The sequence below is a fragment of the Pelodiscus sinensis genome, chromosome 3, assembly GCF_052426305.1.
Source record: "Pelodiscus sinensis isolate ZL-2025 chromosome 3, ASM5242630v1, whole genome shotgun sequence".
NCBI lineage: Eukaryota > Metazoa > Chordata > Testudines > Trionychidae > Pelodiscus > Pelodiscus sinensis.
The window spans coordinates 99,312,068-99,333,191 of record NC_143054.1 but is presented as its reverse complement, the minus strand read 5'-3'; the positions used below and the strand labels follow the sequence as shown (position 1 = coordinate 99,333,191).

The 21,124-nt window shown below is 41.6% G+C and overlaps 2 protein-coding genes across 15 annotated transcripts in view; one reads left to right on the top strand and one right to left on the bottom strand.

The window, feature by feature from the left end:
• Positions 1-9,778, top strand: part of MAP7 (microtubule associated protein 7) — a 193,305-nt gene extending 183,527 nt beyond the window's left edge. For 2 of the 13 annotated variants that reach the window (XM_089777271.1, XM_089777273.1), the window contains 2 exons: positions 5,187-5,419; positions 7,755-9,776. In XM_089777271.1, coding sequence (XP_089633397.1) covers positions 5,187-5,419; positions 7,755-7,765 — 244 coding nt within the window. In that variant the 3' untranslated portion in view covers positions 7,766-9,776. Of the gene's footprint in view, positions 1-5,186; positions 5,420-7,754 lie in introns of all 13 variants that reach the window. The other 11 variants (XM_089777276.1, XM_089777277.1, XM_075924254.2 and 8 more) reach the window with 9 other exon arrangements.
• A 2,027-nt stretch (positions 9,779-11,805) lies between these two features.
• Positions 11,806-21,124, bottom strand: part of LOC102446049 (uncharacterized) — a 45,202-nt gene continuing 35,883 nt past the window's right edge. For both annotated transcript variants that reach the window (XM_075924250.2, XM_075924251.2), the window contains 4 exons: positions 17,821-17,935; positions 15,652-15,786; positions 13,938-14,063; positions 11,806-12,323 (listed from right to left, as the gene is read on the bottom strand). In XM_075924250.2, the coding sequence (XP_075780365.2) occupies positions 12,202-12,323; positions 13,938-14,063; positions 15,652-15,786; positions 17,821-17,935 (498 nt within the window). In that variant the 3' untranslated portion in view covers positions 11,806-12,201. The remainder of the gene's footprint in view (positions 12,324-13,937; positions 14,064-15,651; positions 15,787-17,820; positions 17,936-21,124) is intronic.

Sequence of the window (21,124 nt, the reverse complement as noted above, 5' to 3'; positions counted from 1 at the left end):
GACCAGAGCACCCTTGCCTGCGCAGTGCTTGGGTCCGCCACAGGCAGGGGCTGCGCTGAAGCAGCTCCTCTCTGCGGTAGACCTCCCACAGGGCTGGAACAGTGCCCCATTATGGGTGAGGCTTACCAGTTAAACCTTCACATCCCTAGTTGGACCTCCCTCGTCTATCACCTTTGAGACCTGAGCAGTCCTGCATGAGGAATTTTGCTGGCCAGGGTAATTAATTTCTAGCTCCCTTGTCACAGGCCCTCCGAGCCTTGGCTCAGTGGCCTCCCAGCCAGCTCCCCTCTCCTCCGCTGCCCTGATGGCCCCACCGAGTTTCCTGGCTCCACCAGGCAGCCTTGCTGCCACATGCCAGACTCCCAGCCTCGATGCTGTCCTGCAAGGCTCCCAGCTGCCAGCCTTCCATTGGGATTCTCTGGTCCTGGAACATCATTGTCAGTTTAGAGAAGTTCAGGCTATAGATACAGAGTAATTGAAAAATGAAAGGGATACTAGGAGAAGAAGTCAGTTGACTTGAATGAAAAATTTTTTGCCTTTTAACTAGCTGCTCTGAGCTTGTTATCCTGCTAGGACTTTGTTATCGCTGGAAGATCAATAGTCTTTTATTAGGGATGGTAGCAAATAGCAGAGTAAACAATTAACCCAGGCTTATGGGTTAATCCTATCAACTACACACACTCCCACTCCTTGCTACCTCTGCATCAAGGGCAGCAAGGTGGGAGGGAGCAGGAGCCGGAGTCTGTGAGGAACTGACTTTAAACACGCTCCCCATGAGCACCAGATCTGCCTGTCCCCCCCCCACACGTGTGCTGCTGCCTCTGATAAAGAAGCAGCAGCATGGAGGGTGACGGGGGCAGGCTGAAGCTGATAAACACGGGGAGCTGGCTTTCAAGCCGGTCCCCACGTGTGTCGGCTCCATGGACCCGCCTGCCCCTCCCCTTTCTGCCTCTTACAGAGTCAGCAAGGGGGGACAAGCAGGAGCCAGTGCTGGGGGGAGCATCCCATGGAGCAGCCTCTGTCCATGGCAACCCTGGACACCCCATGGACAGGGGCTTCTGCCACCCCATACTGCTGCCACTGTATTAGAGGCAGTTGCATGGGGTGGAAGGCAGCCAGCCTGCATGGGGAGCTATTTTTTAAACTGGATCTCCTTGTGGACCAGCTCTCACCAGCCATCCGGGGTGGCAGAGAGCTCCACGGGTGTGGGACTGGGAGTGCACTGGCTGCCAGGTACTATCAAATAATCATGTCACTGCTAAAATTTCTTGCAGTTTTACAACTACTCAGTTACACGATATCTAACATCCCTAGTCTTTATAAGCCCTAATGAAAATGCTATGGTGTGCTGCAGCTTGATTATGCTGTACATTAATCAGTAATTATTACTTAAGAATAGATGTTAACTTTAATTTATACATTAATAAACACTTTAATTTGCATGCCAAAATTATATCAATTATGATAACTTGAAATAGTCTAATATTTTTTAAATGTTGGTCAGTGTCAATTTCCTATAGTCTTAAAAATGTACAGTTTTGTGGAAGGAGAGAAGCAAGCGGGACTCATGTTAATTTGAAATGTTTTATCACATTTTAGGGTTGACATTTTTAGGGTTCAGCTTTTCAAAGTGGTCTCAGGCTGATCTCTCAATTCACATGGATTAGCCCTAATGCTGTCTGACCTGAGTTTTGTTACATGCAGCTTTTGAAAGTACTTTTAAGGCCTTGATTATTCCAACGTTACTCATGCATAGTATCCCTCAGGGCTACTGACTGAGTTATAAGTGATATACAACATAAAGGAGCCTGGCCTCATATTTGATCTGTCATTTGTATTGCTTGTGTCAAAAGCTTCACAGTTAAAACTAATTCACTCAAATAAGAGTGATGTTGCTCTTTCTCACCTACAAGTGGTGTGTTGGGCTGACTGCAGATTTTACAATAGCATATGCAAGTGGAAATCTTCCACTTGTATCAGAAAACATCCCAGAAGAAAAACAGTTCATGTAGATGTTGAAACACTATTAATGACAGATTACTTATGTCTTGGGTTTTTCATCTACTCTTCATTTTTTTAACGAATCAGACTGTTAATTTTCCATGTTCAATAATAGATTTAACATTGTGGTTTGAAAATATAAGGCAAAAAGAATAGTTCAGTCTCCTCATTCAGAATGCAAGAAGGTTCTAAAAATACCTTTCCCCCCCCTCTCCTTCCCCCACCCAGGTTTCCAAATTGTTGCACAAAAGCTTGCTTCTTTTTTCCCCTTAATTTGCTGAAGAGTATTCGTAAGCAATTTCATAAAATCATAGAAATTGAACTTAGATAACTCCTATAAGGTTACCTAATCCATCTCTCTGCCAGGGAAAGATTGTTACCTACAATACATTTTCTACTTTTTTAACCAAATTGTGTTCTGTCTAGAGGGACTAGATAGCAAGTGTGAAACATGGAGATGAGAAGGAGAGGGTATTTGTAGGTACCTATATAAAACAATAATAGAAATGTAGCTGTGTTAGTCTTGTGTAGCTGAAGCAAAATGCAGGACTATGTAGCACTTTAAAGACTAACAAGATGGTTTATTAGATGATGAGCTTTTGTGGGCCAGACCCACTTCCTCAGATCAAATAGTGGAAGAAAATAGTCACAACCATATATACCAAAGGATACAATTTAAAAAAATGAACACACATGAAAAGGACAAATCACATTTCAGAACAGAAGGGAATATGTGTTCTTGATCTTATAACTCACTTGGTTAGGTCCAATAATGGTATCAGCAGAATGAATATCTTGAGGTTAGGTGGTTGTCTATAGGAGACTATGGGTCTGTCTCCCAGAGCCTCATGGAGTATGGTATCCTGTTCCAGTATAAGCTGTAGTTTATTGATAATGTGTTGGACAGGTTTAAGTTGGGGGTTGTAGGTGATGACAAGTGGTGTTCTATTGTTGGTTTTCTTGGGTCTTTCTTGAAGTAGATGGTTTCTAGGTATTCGTCTGGCTCTTTCAATTTGCTTTTTTATTTCTCCGGGTGGGTAGTTGAGATTTATAAATGCTTGGTAGAGATCCTGAAGCTTCTGGTCTCTGTCAGTGGGATTAGAACAGATGCGGTTGCATCGAAGGGCTTGGCTATAGATGATGGATCGTATGGTGTGTTCTGGATGGGAGCTGGAAGCATGTAGGTAACTGTATGAGTCAGCCACTTGTCATCACCTACAACCCCCAACTTAAACCTGTCCAACACATTATCAATAAACTACAGCCTGTACTGGAACAGGATACCATACTCCAAGAGGCTCTGGGAGACAGACCCATAGTCTCCTATAGACAACCACCTAACCTCAAGATGATTCTTACCAGCAACCACAGGACATACCACACTCTTACCAACCCTGGTACCTTCCTTTGCAACAAACCCCGTTGCCAGCTTTGTCCACATATTCACTCTGCTGATACCATTATTGGACCTAACCAAGTGAGTTATAGGATCAAGAACACATATTCCTGCGCATCCAGAAATATAATTTATGCTATCATGTGCCAAAAGTGTCCGTCTGCTATGTACATTGGACAAACGTCTCAGACACTTTGGCAAAGGATTAATGCCCACAAAACAGATATCAGACAAGATCACAAAGAAAAAACTATTTCTTGCCATTTCAACCAGAAAGGACACTGTCTCAACGACTTAACCACCTGCATTCTGCTACAAAGACCTTTTACATCTGCACTTGAAAGGGAATCCTCTGAACTGTCATTCATGTTAAAATTCAACACTCTCCGGGGGGGGATTGAACAAAGACCCCAACTACCTTACCCATTACCAAGATAGCTTCCCCAATTATCACCTCTAATACCATTAGCTCACAGACATCTAACTTTCCCCACCTCTAATATCATTAACTCACAGACACTTACCTTCCTTCCTACCCCCCCTCCCCCGCATCCCCCTTCTGTTCTGAAATGTGATTTGTCCTTTTCATATGTGTTCATTTTTTTAAATTGTATCCTTTGGTATATATGGTTGTGACTATTTTCTTCCACTATTTGATCTGAAGAAGTGGGTCTGGCCCACGAAAGCTCATCATCTAATAAACCATCTTGTTAGTCTTTAAAGTGCCACATAGTCCTGCATTTTGCTATATAAAACAAAGCCTTGAATATTGGGATTGGCCCTATAAAATTGGAACATCTGATTATCTTGTGTCTGCCCCTTACCTTAGAAGAATATTTTACTGCCTAAAGAATTATTTTGTTCAGCCTTTTCTTTTTCTTAATTTCCTACTTCCATCTTTGTGTATCATCCTTGCAGATGATACACAAATGGGCCATGCTTGGTTCTTACCATGATAAGTCCAGGACAATCTCAAAAAAGGACTATTAGGGACCAGAGACAGTGGAAAGAGTAGAATCTTGTGAACCACCTGGGCTGAAAAAACATGCTAGTTATTTGAAAAGTACAAGACAGAAAAAGGTACAAATCAATATAGAGTTATACTATATTTTTTCTCTTCAATTTCTTTTTTCTGGGGTCTTTTCTGGACTTGCCACAGTCATATGTACATTAATACTATGGTGCAGCAGATTATGGCATACTTCTGAGTAATACTATGGGCTATAATACCACCAGGTTTAATGGACACTACTCCTATTCTGAAATGGGACACTCAGTGAATGAAATCAGCACTCAGATTATTGCGGGATATGGCTCATATAATGTTATGGCTAGCTGTGCAATTAATATTTAGTATCATATATAATAAAATCACTTTAGATGAATGCAGACTTCTACTTATAATGTTGTCGTTAATGCATTTCTTTTTAAATGATTATTTTGGTTCTGACAGATTAAAAGGAACACATGCACGTACGCGTCATCCATCTTCAAGTGGCAGATATGCTAGAAAGCAGAGAGTCATTTTCTAAATTTGGATATGACCCTAAGAATTTTTCTAAAGAGAATTCTTATTTCTCAGAGACAAAAGAGAGGTGGATTTCTAATAAGGGTGAAAGCAAATGCTGAGCTAATTGGTTTGCTGCTGCATATGAAATTGTAGTACAGTATATGTAAACAAATCAACATTAATATGTGAGAATTATTTAGTTTCAGCTCTTGACCAACTGTGTCCTGGTATGCTTATCATGGATATCAGTAAGATATTTATTATTATTTTTTCTTCCAGTAATCTTAATCCCAGAAAACAACCAAATGAAAATGGAGTGTCTATGCAGCACGACAACTTTGAAGAGATCATAAACTTACCCATTGGATCTAAACCATCCAAATTGGATGCCATGAACAATGATGGGAGCGGTAGCCCTGAAATTCCTTTAAATCCAATTTTAGCCTTTGAGGATAAGGGGGTTTTAGGGCCGTTGCCTCAGGTAGATAGTGTCCAAACACATCAAACAGCAGGTAAGTGTCCTTTGGGCCTTCAGAATTTGAAACATTTTGTAAACGAGAGAGACCATGGAGTCCCTCATTGGTACATAACTGCTTAAGTTAACCACCTAGTTTTGACTGTAAAAACTTAGGGGCAGGGTTAATGCCTTACGGTGTGTTTTGCAAAGCCATGTATACTTGCACAGTACTATGCGAATCATGATTGTTAACCTAATGTCAGGGGGAGGTAAAGGGGTTCTTAGAAAATCTTTGTCTCATGAGTATAGGAGAGTGAATAACAGATGTTTTAGGTCACTGGCAATTCTGGAAAAAAAATCAATTCAGGTTGTCACAGATCCTCAGGTCCATTGCTCTAGAACAGCTCTGGAACTGTTCCTGGAAGGACCTCTTCAGCTCCCTTTGGGTCACATTCTCACTAGGATAAGCCACTTGACTTCACCACCACATGGACTAAGCCTCAGAGCTCTCAGTACAGCTGCTTCAAATCCACCTGAGTTGAACAACTGATAGAGACTTGCACACCCAAAGGGAGCAGTGCAAATCTCTCAAACGGGATTGATTCTTAGCCAAAGTTGTAAAAGCAGAAGGGTTTATTAGAGGTCTGGAACACTATGTAAAAAATCCCTAGTTAATGTAGAGAATAGAAAGTTACAGCATAGTCCTCCTGGGTCACTCCAGAGCCCTCTGACCCCTGATTGGTCTCAATCCAAAAGCTTCTTTTGTTTCCAGCTATGTGCCTGGCCACTCCTCAGCCCTTTGTCCATGTTCCTGGGACATTGTCACCTAGCCCCTCCCATCCTTAACCCTTTGTTCTCCAGCTGATCATATCCAACTGGTTACTTGCAGAGGATAAGCCATCCATGGTTGTTAGTTGCTAGGTGTCAAATATCCAAGCAATTGGATTGGCCATTGTCGTCTTGGACTCTCAGTGGACATGGGAGCTCAGACCCCAGGCAGCTAGATCTCAGTCACATCAGATCTCAGCAAAGAATAAATAGCCTTTCCCCCACCACTACCTACTGAAGCAGGCACCACACAAGGGAAACTGAGACACAAACCATATTCATGCAAAGTATTACGATACAGTCTCACTCGCCACACGGGTTGAACAAAACACTTCATTACAACAAAATTGAAATGTTTTGTTTCAGCAAATCAAAATGTTAAATTTTAATATTGACTATTTGAAAATCTTTTTAATTGTATCTTAATAAAAGTATAGAAAATTTGGAAACAAAAAGTTGTTCAGACCAAAAAAGTCAAAATATTTCAATTTGCTCATATTTTTGTTTTTTTTTTAACTGAAACAATTCAGCAAAACATACCACAAATTTGCAAAACATTTGTGTTGCCAAATCTGCATGTGGTTTTTTTGCCAGAAAAGGCTTCAAATGAAAAATTTCAGTCAGTTCCACTGATGAGGATATTTTATAATGTTTCCACAATGCATTTCAGAAGCAATAAGAACAGGACAGCAGTTTCTGATCCAGCAGTATATTCCAACTATCCAAATGTAAAGGTGTGCCCCTCTTGTGGTTTTCCCTCTGTGAAATAGGGAAATGGTTACAGCTTTCTACATAAGAACCCTAAATACCCTTCCCTGGAAGAGCCTGCTGGCCATCATGTTAGCTCTGACATTGATACTGAAGGTTTTATTGCAGTCACTATAGATCTCTGTAAAGAAGCAGACCAGAATTTTTTATATATTAGGGTACATCTAAACTACATGGCTCCGTCGACGGAGCCATGTAGATTTGTTGTTTTGGCAAAGTCAAATGAATCCACGATTTAAATGATCGCGGCTTCATTTAAATTTACATGGCTGCCGCGCTGAACCGACAAACAGCTGATCAGCTGTTTGTCCGCTCAGCGCGCTAGTCTGGACACTCCCCTGCCGACATCAAAGCCCTTTGTCGGCAGCCCCGGTAAACCTCATCCCATGAGGAATAACAAGGCTGCCAACAAAGGGCTTTGATGTCGGCAGGGGAGCGTCCAGACTAGCACGCTGAGCGGACAAACAGCTGATCAGCTGTTTGTCGGTTCAGCGCGGCAGCCATGTAAATGTAAATGAAGCCGCAATCATTTAAATCGCGGCTTCATTTGACTTTGCCTATGTGTCTAATCTACATTCCTCTGACAACAGAGGCATGTAGTCTAGACACAGCCTTGGATATGAACTGAATGATAAATATCACTAGTTAAATCAGCTGCCTGCACGATTTTCTTCTTCCGTGTGTAGAAAATTTGAGCAAAAAGATCAGCCAGTGAAAGTGCTGCTTAAATTGGCTTTTTAGATAAAAATTATTCCCAACTGCTAACCTGTCCTTTTTACTGCCTTTCATTATAGAAGTTATCTGAACGTTTTTTCTGAAGAGCCAAAGATGAAGTAAGCATCTCTGCTGCCTGTGGAGTTTGTTCCATACTATGAAGGGGTGTTTTATTTTCTCTCGCCTGTTTTCTAAAAAAAAAAATGTGGCTATCTTTTTGAAAGGACCTTAGTAAAACCAGCAGAAGAAGTGATGGAGACTAGACATGGATTATCTTTCTATCTAATAGATTTCACCACTAGAAAATCATGCTTCACGTGCTTTACTTAAAATGGCTTCTTTTCCAACAAGATCCTTTTCACCAATCAATATTTTCTGCATTCTTCAAGACAAAAGGCACTGGAATCTGACAGTAATGAGCTGACTGGGGTAAAGGGCCTGATTTTTATTTTTTTTTGAGGGTGGGTGATTGGTTTAAAAAAGTATAATGTAAAATTGGCAACTAATCTTTTTACATATTACGGATCTAATACTTGAAAAATAAACATCTCATTGCTCTACAAGTAGGGCCAATGGGAGGTTTAATTTAAACCTGTTGGTTTAAATATTTTTGCAGAGAACTCTAATTATGGGGGCAAGATATAGGCTTCTGTATCAGGTTCTTATAAATGTAACTTCTACGTGGACGTTCTGTAAATGTCACTACGACCTTCTTGCATTTTCTTTAAAAACGCAAAATGGAACAGGTTTTAAAATGTGAAAATTTGAAAGCGTTATTTTTTCATGGACAAGACGAAAACCTGGTGTTCTCCTAGATAATGTATTTATGAATTTTGCTCAGTACAAATAAATCATTTAATTGAATAAATTAGAAAAAAAAGTGTTAAAACAATATTGCAAACTTGATTTTGTTAGTCACATTCATGTCTACATGATAAAAGGTACATATGCAGACACACAGAAAAATCCTTTTTTGAATCCTGTAAATTGTTGCTGTTCGCCATATTGGCGGGATCTTTCTTTGCCTAATGATATTTGGGGCACATTGTGTGTGATTTTTGGGGTAAGAGGAGAAAGGGTTTGCGGGAGAGGGGTTAATTTCAGAGCAAAGGGGAAATGACGCATGTTTGTTCTTTTTGTTTAATGTTAATTTTTAAAGTGCAGTACGCCTTATTTCTGGCAAGTGACTTGTATCTTAAAATTCCTCTTTAGTCCATTGACATTAATTATTCACTTTCATTATTTGACTCATCACTTTTGCCGCTACCAAGCTGGACTTAAAAATCTTGCTCTTTTTGCTTGTGTAAGTGGTGCTCTTAATGGCAGAAATTACTACTTAAGTGTTGTGTGCAAGGAATGTTACTGCGGGACTGATCTTCAGGTGGGGTGAAATGTGGTCCAGGAAGCTATGACTATGAAATTTATCATCCACTGGGAATCTGTCCCAGTGAGGTTCCTTTGATTAACTCCTTTGGATCAAGCCCATAATGAGCAGCACTGCAGCAGGTTGTCATCAAAGAGAAGCTCAGGTTAAGGTAAGACTTGAAAAGAGTTCTATGAAGAATGTTAAAGAGCTAACTTTGCACAGCTACAGGGCGGGTGCCTTCTCAGAAGAAAGATTGGTTAAATCCAGGGGGGCTGACAGAATTGTCAGGTTCCTGGGCAAGTTGGGGAGGAACGGGGGTGGCTCCACACTCCCAGAAAGGGCAAGGCTTTGGACAGAAGTGGCACGGAGCTGGGGATCAACCTGTCCTGTCAGCCCTTCAGCATGGCCTTGAGCATGTGACCCAGTAGAAGCCACAGCAGCTGGGATTCTTAGGCCCTTTTGAATTGCCAGGCCCCGGGACACTTGCCCACTTCTCCACTCCTTCCCCACTCATCAATGGACCTGGATAAATCTACTGGAAATTCAGTAAATTGATACTTCTACCAGATTATATCTGGAGTGGGGAGAGGGGAAAACCATTGTTAGAATGTTTTAGAAATGGTTTGTGATCTAGAGAAATTAAGTGAATTAATTTTCTACTCTCTTTACAGGTCTCCATGTATGTAACCATTATATATAAAAATATCTCCAAAATATATAGGTTTTATTACTTTTAACCGGTATAGTATGTAAGAATACAATTTGTCTGGAATATTTATACCTTCTTATATGTTGGTTGGTTTTTTCCAAGGAGCTCTTTATGCTTGAAAATTGTGCTAGCTATTCTTCACTTATTTGTGACTATCTTCTCTAAACTGTTTATTAAGACAAGTAGCACAGGATCATTTACTAGGAGGGCTGGATCAAGAAATTGGTATTTGGCTCTAGATTCAAATTATATTTAAAACAAGGATTGGATTTGGAGTCAAATGTGATGGCTTTCATCACATGAACGGTTTACTCACGACATTTCAGACCAAAACTCTGAATCAGTATTGAAATTTCGAGGACTTAAGAATATGCTTAAAGTTAAGCACTTTCTTAGATACTTGCCACACTGTCACTATACATGAAATGTATTCTATGTCTAAACCAGAACTGGAAAAGTCCCTTGTTATGGTTTTGTTACCCAAAGCATACCATTGAAAACTGACTTCTTGTCCTCTTATTGTAAGGTGAGAGTTTCCTAGACCAGCTGAACCATCCTTAACAAAATAGCATGATGCCTGGCTATTCCATTGGGTTTAACATATGTACTAATTCTCCAGTATGAGGCCATAAAAATTAGCAGTGATTTGGTTGAACACTCATTACTAAATGTAATACCGATTATAAACCCCCTGATACCAACTAACTGTATATTTCAGTTTGCCTAGTAAGTGCGAGGCTGATTGACAGTGATTCGTTTTATGACATGCTTAAGCTTGGATATATTTGTAAAACTCCAGACTTTACTTAACCTGTCACGTCCAAACTCAGGCTGCAAGTACAGGCAGACCCCGGGTTACGTTCAAGATAGGGACTGTAGGTTTGTTCTTAAGTTGAATCTGTATGTAAGTCGGAACTGGCGTCCAGATTCAGCCGCTGCTGAAACTGATCAGTTTCAACAGCGGCTGAATCTGGATGCCAGTTCTGACTTACATACAGATTCAACTTAAGAACCCCAGACGTCCCCAAGTCAGCTGCTGCTGAAACCGATCAGCGGCTGATTCCAGGAAGCCGGGGGCAGAGCAACTCTGCCTCGGGCTTCCTGTAGTCAGCCGCTGGTCAGTTTCAGCAGCGGCTGACTTGGGGACGCCTGGGGCAGAGCAGCTGGGGTGCTGCTGGGTTGCTCCAGTAGCGCCGCTCCTCGGCGCTACTGGAGCAACCCAGCAGCACCCCAGCTGCTCTGCCCCAGGCGTCCTGATTCAGCCGCTGCTGAAACTGATCAGCAGCGGCTGAATCAGGACGCCTGGGGCAGAGCAGCTGGGGTGCTGCTGGGTTGGTCCAGTAGCGCCGAGGAGCGGTGCTGCGGGACCAACCCAGCAGCGCCCCAACTACTGTACCCCAGGAGTCATGGGAAGAAAAGCCTGGTCTGCTGGGGGGGAGGGGACACTAACTGCGCCCCCTCCCAGCAGACCAGAGAGACGCGGAGCAAAGCCACGGAGGACGCCCGCAGCGGGACAGCCCAGACGCACCGCGGCTGTCCCGCTGCAGGCATCCTCCGAGGCTTTGCTCCCCGTCTCCCTGGTCTGCTGGTCAGATCCGCGTAACTCGGGGACTGCCTGTATTCAGATGCAAATCTCAAGGGCTTATGTGGGATTTATATACAGTTATTTGAAGACTTGCTATGAGGTGTTTGTTTTGTTTTTTTAGGAAGTGGGGACAATATATTTGTGTTAACTGCTATATCTCAAACACAACCCATACAATGGGCACGATTGCTTTTTACCCTAAGGTCCTTTATTCTGTCATTCTAGTATGAAAATGTGGTAGTTTGTATGACACCCAACCTCAGTGAGTTCACTACTATTATTTTCTTCGTCAGAGTTCACTGTTCTTCACTAGTGACTGTGTTGTTGTTTACATTTTTCATTTTCGATTTCCAGTTCCTTTTCTTTTAATTTGGTAGCTCTAGGAACTTTAGTGACATGGTTACTATGCAATAATGAACACAAACACTGAAGAACAATAGAGTACTCTTAATGTCAAAGAGCATATCTTAGTTTGCATATATAAATATTTATTAGGAGGAATGTCTCTTTAGTAAAAGCAGGCTTTTACATAACTAGAACCTTGCACACACAGTGCTTACTGAGTGTGTTTAAAAAGATATAAACAAAGTGTAGCCAGTTTTGGGTATTTTATCAGTCATGTACACGTAGGTGTAGCCATTAAATATTTTGATAGAAACTTATTTTTTCAAACCTTTTTCTACACCAATCTAATTTCCATTATCCAAACATTTAGGCCATATAGAGTATTTGGTCATCATGTGTTGGTTGGAACTGCAAGTGGTAGGAAAATATTGACTATAAAAAGTAGTAATAAAAAAGCTATCCTTCTGAGGGACCAGGTTGCAGTATGGGACAGCATTTCCTAAGGTGAACAAATACAAAGTTTTAACTGCCTTTGTGGCTAGTAGCCATCTTAAGGAGCTCCTGAGTTTCTTCTGTCTGATGACGGATTTGCTCAAGATGGTTCATCAATTGACTCTGGCTGAACGCAGATGAAAATTCTGGATCTGAGAACAGAGGAAAATTGGGACATGATTGTCTAACTCACATAATTGACACACTGTCCACACACACGTTCTTCCCTTTAAATTTCTTTAGAAATGTAATGTTTTTTATTTATACACTAGATAGGAATGTACACAATGAATTCATTATTAATGATATAAATGCACTATAATTTCCAGCAGGTTCTATATTATGTATCTATACTATGTAAACAATATTACCACAGAAGAGAGAATGAAAGTAGTGCGCCTCTATGGCAAGGTTTGTGCACTACTTTCCCCTCATCCAGAAGGGTCAGTGCCCAGATGGCTGAGTCCAGTGTTGAATACAGTCTCCCACATAACAGCAAAGAAAAAGACAACTAAGCCACCGGGCTGGCTGACGGTTCCTGTTTTGTGTTTACCATTTAGGAAGCAATGCTTTCACCTTCTTTCTATTTCGTGATCCCCAAAATAATATTCTGAAAAATGTTAATGGACCCAATCAAAGCTAGTAGTTCTAAAATATGAGACCTACCGGTTTGGTTTGGTAGGCCTTCCTGATCATGCAGACGTTTGAGAGCAGAACAATGTTACTTTCCAGCAGCCTGCATGTCAAGTAGTTTGAATTTTCTGCTTAGTGTAGTCCTCATTTTGCATAATTGAGTGGATATTGTGGAGAAAGACTTGTTGCTAAGACAAGTTATGTTTTAGGTCTATCAGCCTGAAAGAATGTTCTTAAGTAAAAAAGAATTAAGGGTCTGTCGTTAACCACCATTTTGCATTCTCTCATCTCTTGTGCAAAGGTAATAATTTATTATTGAGTGAAAATTTAATGAACAAACAAGGGCACTGCTGGGGTGTGTTTTTTGTACATTTTGACGTTCTAAGATAAAAAGCAAGTCCAACTCCATTTGGACAAATCTCCATGCACAGCATTTCTATTTCCTATTGACAGGCTACACTTTCCTGATAAAGCCTGTTCCATTTTCAGAAAGTAAAACTTCACCAGTTTGCCTTTAAAAATCATTTTGGTTTTAAAAAAGCCAAAGTAATTGCTACCCTTGAGGCTACTTTCGCTCTTTGATTAGGTGAGTAGAGGTAATCCCCAGTAGTCAGAAGCCCTGTCAGTTACATTTACTCTGTGTGAAGCTTTTTTACCAAACTCTGAATGTATTACATGGATGAGAGTGGACTTGGAAAAAATATTTTTTTTATTATTGATTTATAGTTTTGTGCAAAAATTATGGGGTTTAAACATTTTATGTGTATTGATTTACATTTTAAAAACTGTACAAAATTTGGGGGAGGATTAGTCAGTAATTATTTAATGTCAGTAGCCATTGAGATTCAAAAATTTAAAAGTTGATATCCTTAAAACACAAATTGTCAATAGCACATGTCCAAATATACAGAGTACATATCTTTAAATCAAACTCCCAATAATTTTTCAGATAGCATTTTTTTCTTTGCCTGTTTCTAAATTATTATTATTATCACCAGTAATTGTTTTCTGTCAGCAAAACTGACAGTTACTGTTAAAAATCTAATCTTTCTAAACCTGGATACGAGCAACTAAGTTTGAGCTGTGCCTTGCCTAGGTGTTGGTAGTGAAAACTGCTGAATCAAGGGACATACCTTCCTGTAATTTGCCCAGTGTAGAAATACCCAGCTGCTGAAAGCGAATCTCTTGGCGGTTGAGAAAATTCATGAGGTAGTGCTGAACTTCACCCAGGTGGCATTTCAGCTGAGACATCACTTTATCTATATCAGTGGGTGTAGGATGGGAAAGGCATAAACAAATTAAACACTTACTTGTTATGGTTTTTATAAGACAACATATTTAATCAAATGAAGAATTTGATACTGTTTCAAAATGTGTGTTGACTTAGCATGTAGTTGGGGAGAGGAAACAGCAGTTTTCCAATTTTAATGGAAAATAAAAGCATATGCTATAAACTCATTGTGTCATTGACATTTCAGTTAATTTCTATGGAAGGTTTCTACTGACCAAGCTGCTGTACTTGGAGCCTGGTACCCAGTATTTGTAGAGTATATATGCTATTTATGGACTTCTCAAACTACTGATCAGCATTCATACTGTCCCACTTAGTCTGTAAATTCTTCAAAAAACTCTGTGCTGTTAGTGTTTGCAGGCAGTATTTGTTTCTCTGGATAAGATTCTTCTTCAGTGTAAGATGTTTGATGTGGGAATTAAAGTAGATTTTATTTGTTCCATTGTTGGAATCTTTTATTCCAGACTCTGAGATCTGTCAGGTCAGAATGGGAGAGAATGTGGAATTTAACTACCCCTTTCATTGGAGAGAGGTGTCATATAAGATTGAATATTCTTGCTCCATTTCTGCTAAATTTATATATATATATATCCTATTTTGCATGTTCAAAGGATCTAAATTTTAAGGTGCAAATATACTTGGCACAGAGAGGTCTATTCTCCATAGATAATGCAATACTCTTTTCATTATTCCTCATTGTAATTCAGAGATTATTGGCTAAATTCTCAGAGGTCTGCTTTCCTGTATGTTCCAATTAACTTATTCCAGAACTGAGGTAATTCTATTAGCTCAAGAAGGCTGAATTGGTCAGTGGATGGAGTTAAGCTACACTTCTTGAACCAAATAATTTCTGATGTAATGTCTTTGTTTTAAAGTATCCAGCCTCCGCTACCTACTCCCAGTCATATTATATGGACTAAAGTACTTGGTAAGTGAGCAGGTGAGTTGAAAGCCACACTGGGTCCCTGGGCCAGGTAGGGGGGAGTGGTTCCATGCTCCCAGAAGCGGCAGAGCCTGGGGTAAAAGGGGTGGGGTGAAGGGCCTTTGAATCACCAGGCCCTGAGGCAGTTAGTACCTTTCCCCATCTCCCACCTCCTTTGGCAGGCCTGTAGGTGATCAGGGAGAAAAAAGATCGATGACATTTCCTGAGCGTCATCTCCCCTTACTGACTAATGGTGTAGTTGATACAAATTGCATCAAATACGTGCTTAGCCAATTACCCGCTTCTTAACATCCTTTGGTAGTTCTCCATAGAGCAGAGTCTAGAGAACTCTGGATTTACTATTTGACCATAGCTGAGTCAATCGCTGAGTCCAATCTTCTCCTCCTATAAAATGAGGACAGTTATACTATCCTTACCTTATCTCAGCAAGGTATTTTGAGGTTAATCAGTATTCGTGAAACATTTTAACATCAGATGACGTGAGCTATGAAAATGTTAATGATTATTTTGTGACAGGAGGCCAAGCCCTTTTGGGAAAGCTACAAGCGACATTTCACTTTAGACAGATGTATGTGTGTCAGAAATGTAATTAATCTGTATGCACAACATTTACCATAACATAGCATGTGTCGGACAATGGAGGCAGCTTGAAATGATAGCTCTGTATGCTCCTGTTGGCCAGCCAATCTTACTAAGCGCTTTATCAGGGGTTCATTCATCCATTCTAGCAAGTGTAATGTGGCACCTTCTGGGAGACAGGAAATAAAAAAAAATGGTAAAATGAAGACATGCCAGTAAGCTGTAAAAAACAAAACTTTGGGCTTTAGACATACCTCATCTAGTAGACCAAAAGCCAGACTGTCTAAGCAGGACAACCCAAAGCCCTTTGCGTAGCTGGAGGACCTGACTGAATACAGTACTTTAGAAAAGCAGCTTCTGGAACCTAGGAGCCTCAGCTTCAGTCTGTGAATTCAGGGAAGATTTGGCCTATAGAAAGGTTGATAATTTTTATAATGTGATTCATCTGTTCAGAACACATGCTGTTTTTGGCATGGTGGTCTCAATCTGCCCAGTCACCACCAGACAAGTCTCCACCTCCCAAAAGTAATCGCCACAAATCAGTTGCCACAGCAGAGGGGCAAAAAGACCGAATGACCACGAGACTGAAATACCCTCCCAGAAAGTGCTCATTCCAGGTCATGGTTGTGGCCTTTTGTAAGGTAGTGTGAGAGGATTCACTGCTCCTCTCACACCCACTATGAGGCTAAAAGGAGGTTTTTCATCTCGAGGCCTGTCTGTCTGGAACTTCTAACCAACACACTATCCACGTACAAAAATTAAAAAAGCAAAGTCACGTTGCTTTTTAGCTTTTTCTTCTTTCTAATTTGGTCCTTGCTGCTATAAAATTAATTATCTGAAATTAATGGAAAAATACATCAGGGTCACAACCAATGGAATCAGTGGAATCATTACAATTAAACACAGATAAGCTAGCTACATTAGATGAAGTGGATTTTGATCAGAGCAGTTTTTAAAAAGTTGAAACAGTTCAGTAGATAAGAATTCAAAGAGTAGGGCCTATTTCAGCCTATGCTCACTAAAGTTAACATCACGACTCCCATTGACTTTATTGGTAACAAAAATGGGCCCTCTGTATGCATGCCAACATCTTACTATATCCATAAAAAAGTTTTTCCTGCAGGACAACAGAGTGACATCATGTCACTCTGCATCCTGCAGCCCTTCCCTCCTCAGCCACCTGGCCTCCTCCATGCTGCTAACCCCATAATGAGGTCGGCAGCCTCTGGCTCGCAAGAGATCTAAATATGGAGCTTTGACTCCTCAGCAACAGCACTCACTGTCCTTGCACCATGAAGCTAAGCTGCTGCTGGGCTTGTGGGGAGAAGGACGGGGGGGCCAGGACCGTGTGGTGAGTGGGTGGGCGGCAGAGAGGTCCAGGGAGGAGTGTTGCCACGTGGAGGGCAGCTGCCATTTTAAAAACAGCTGCTTAGGATGCCTGCAGCAAGACCTGAAGGGTGGGAGCTGGGACTGGGGTACACCCGGGGCCCCTGAGTCGCCACACAGTGGCAGGCTGAAGCTCTGGAAGCCACCATGTGGAGGGTGACTCAGATTTTATAAACAGCTGATCAGGGCACTGGTTGCAGGATCCACACAGCAGTGGTGGGGGCTGTGGCAGGATCTGCACTGGGGGGGGGGGGAGGTCGGGACTGCAGTACACCCCACAGTGACTGGCTGAAGCTCCAGCAGTCTCCATGTGGCAGAGAGCTGCTGGTGTTTTATAAACAGCTGCTCCCTTGTGCCAGCACTAGGACTCCCACGGTGGGGTGTGGAGAGAGAGAGAAAGAGAAAGTTCTGGGCTGGTGAGGGGGAGGGAAATGGGGGCTCTGGCTGGCAGGGGGCGGGCCCTGGCTGGTGGAGGGGGGAGGGACAAGAGCCTGGGCTGGTGGTGGGGGGAAGACGGGAGGGATAAGTGGCTCAGGTTGACACGGCTGCAGCCTAGCCCTCCCTAGTGGCTTGGAGGGAGAGCCAAGGATGCCTACCCCCCGCAACAGGGGGGTTGGCAAGCGCAGGGAGCACAGCCCCCTAGTCTTTCTTTAACAATAATGAGAGATGAATGCGTGTTATGAGCAGTGTTCCCTCTAAGCTGTGTTGCTCAGGCTGGGTGGGGCTGATTACTCACTTGGGAAGCTGTGCTGCCATGCAGTTTAGAAGGAACACTGGTCATGAGATTAGACTGCTTGCTATGCGGTTGCTGCCTTACCATGCTTTGCCAGCTCGGCAAGAGAACATGTCAGGTAATGAAGAGATTCCTCTTGAGTTTCAGTAGACAGGATAGCCTGGAGAAGTCCTCCTACACATGGACTTTCAATGATTCTCTGATGAAAGAGAAATATTTAGCTCTTTTACAGTGCTTTGTAAATCCCAAAGCCTTCACATACATGAACTAATTAATCCGCATACTAAGGATAAAGTGGGCGACTGCTAACAATTGCCACATGCTTATCCATGATAGACAAGATGCATTACTTTGGTGGGAGAGAAGGCAAGCTTGAAGTTACAGGATCTCAGATCATTTGTAGAGCCAAAAAAATGTCATGTGGTGAGTCATTGTGTTGGGATGTATTTTATTGCAAGGTCATCGTGTGCTGATGTTTTGATGCAGACCAAAAAGTCAGTATAGTGAATTACTGTATGCCACACAACACAGAAGCTTATTGTTTTTTCTCAGAATTACCTCCACATTTTTGGCAACTTTCTGGCATTCAAATGCCCAGATCTCTACAAGGTGTTTTAGGTGTGGCCTTACTGAATGAAACAGCAAGGGAGCACTGCTTCCCTGGCGGGAGGAAGGCAGGTGACATGATAGCTCTGTATATGCAGCTAAGCCTTGCAATGTCATATTGCATTACATAAGAACATAAGAACGGCCGTACTGGGTCAGACCAAAGGTCCTTCTAGCCCAGTATCCTGTCTACTGACAGTGGCCAGCACCAGGTGCCCCAGAGAGGGTGGACTGAAGACAATGATCAAGCGATTTGTCTCCTGCCATCTCTCTCCAGCCTCTGAAAAACAGAGGCCCGGGACACCATTCCTACCCCCTGGCTAATAGCCTTTTATGGACCTAACCTCCATGAAATTATCTAGCTTCTCTTTAAACTCTATTATAGTTCTAGCCTTCACAGCCTCCTCTGGCAAGGAGTTCCACAGGTTGACTACACGCTGTGTGAAGAAGAACTCTCTTTTATTTGTTTTAAACCTGCTACCCATTAATTTCATTTGGTGTCCTCTAGTTCTTCTATTTAGGGAACTAATAAATAACTTTTCTTTATCAGCCTTCTCCACACCACTCATGATTTTATATACCTCTATCATATCAATTCAAATTGTGAATTGCTCAAACATATTTTTGGGCATCAGTTTCCCTTAAGGTGCAGTGTTGGAAAAATATATTTTAAATCACATAACACATTTATCCATAACTACCTTTAGAGTCTCACGGCCCTTGAGGCTTGGAAGGACATTCTTTTGCAGAGAACTGTATCTATCAAACGGAAAAAATAGTAAAAAGTATCATAGGATTCTAGTGCTATTGTGGTGTTTTGTGCCAGCAGGGTATGCACAGTAAAATTAGCATCCAGTGAAACTTTTTTTAACAGTTCTTCATTGAATACAAGTTCTTCTAAATCCAAGGGCTGTGAAATCCACCCTCTGCCATAGTTTTTTCACTAAAAGAAAAAAATCCATTAGCATGGCTAGGCCACAAGCATAGTTCCAGGTTACTGGAAGAGGCTTGAGGAATCATCATTCCAACCTTCAGACCCTGGTCAGATCTGGTAGTTCCTAAAGGTGGATTTCCTAACATGTGAATGGGCAGGAGTTCCTTTTCTCAGCTGTGAGAAGGTAACAAGTGATTAGCACTAGCTGGATTCCTTGCTGAAAGAACAATGGTAGCAAGGATGAGTTGTAATGGGTTGGTGTTGTCTCATAAAACATGACCTTAACTTGACAGCATAATCACCATTCTGAAATGTGACCTACATTTTGAGCATGTCAGTGTAGTTACCTAGAGATGTCAAGGATAGATCAAGAGCATCTTATGGTAATGCTTCACACCTCTGTGAAGAGCTAACACAAAAGTCATTAACTGTGATTGTCTTGAAATCTGAGGTGTATCAGTAAAACAATGGTTTTGCTACAGAGAAGGGCTGGCCTGAAGGGAAAAGGTTTTCCCATCTTGGACTTGGAGGGTCAGAGTCTGGCTGAGGCAGAAGGGTGGGAGAGGGACCCAGTTACTGGGATTTCCCAGCTAAGTGCCTGAGGGGAGCTCTACAGTTCATGAATTAGTCAGGTGATAGAGAACGCAGAAGTCTTATCTAAGGGCAGGATCTGCTCCAGCTTCCTTCTCATGGCTGACCCCTGCCAGACAACAGAAGGAGCAGCCTACTTATTTGAAACACTTACTGGTCTAAGACTCATAAGTAGTTGTTCATCCTTTCAGCCAGAGGCTGTGTCTGCACAGCAAAGTTATTTCAGAATAGCGGCCGTTATTCCAAAATAACTCTGCGAGCGTCTATACAGCAATTCCGTTAGTTTGAAAAAATTTCAGAATAACAGACGGCTTATTCCAACTTTTGAAAACCTCATTCTACGAAGAATAACGCCTATTCCGAAATAGTTATTTTGAAATAAGGCATGTTAGACACTCTACTTCTGCTATTTTGAAATAGCCCCTCACCAGGGCCCTGAATTGACATAGCATGTCTACATTAGGGAGCCCTGCCTCAGACAAATTTTGAGGCTTCCCTGCAGTGTAGAAATGCTATTTTGAAATAAGCTATTTCGGAATAACTATTCCGGAAAAGCTTATTCTGAAATAATTGTGCAGTGTAGACATAGCCAGAAAGACAAATTTTCTGCAGAGTGCAGAAAAAGGCTATATGGGGGAAATGCTCTATAGCTCAGTCAGGGAGCTGGCTTACTTCCAGGCAAAACAAATGTATATTTAGCCTTTGAACATGATTTTTTTTATACATATATTTTTTTTCCTGGTTGCTCACAGACTGAGGGGGGCCAGGTTAGTTCAAGACTTTGCTTTTCAAGCTCAGCCACAACACTTGAGTATCCTGTTGGGACAAAGGTTTTGTTTGGTTTTGTTTTTCATGTGACAAACACCTTTAAATGGTTTCCAGGCAATTCCTCAGGATGGACAATGAGACACTACTATTAAGGTCAGCTGGGTCACACGTGCATTGGGGCAGAGTAACAACACTTTTAGTCTGTGTGGTAAAAATGTTAAACATTTTTAAAATGACCCACAAAGCATTTAAAAAATGAAATGATCCTCTTTTCATCAGAGAACAATTGTTAGCCAAAATTATCAACATATCTCTTTCTAAAATGCAAACTTTGAAAATGAGGTCCTTCCTTTACTCTTCCTCCAGGGCTTCAGTTCAGAAGAATGTGTTTGTCTGTTATAGGGAATAGCCATAGCTGTTCTTGGTAGCTCTGCTTTGGTGATCTGTAACATCAATGCTTGTTGAACACATGAACTACTAGACTCTGAT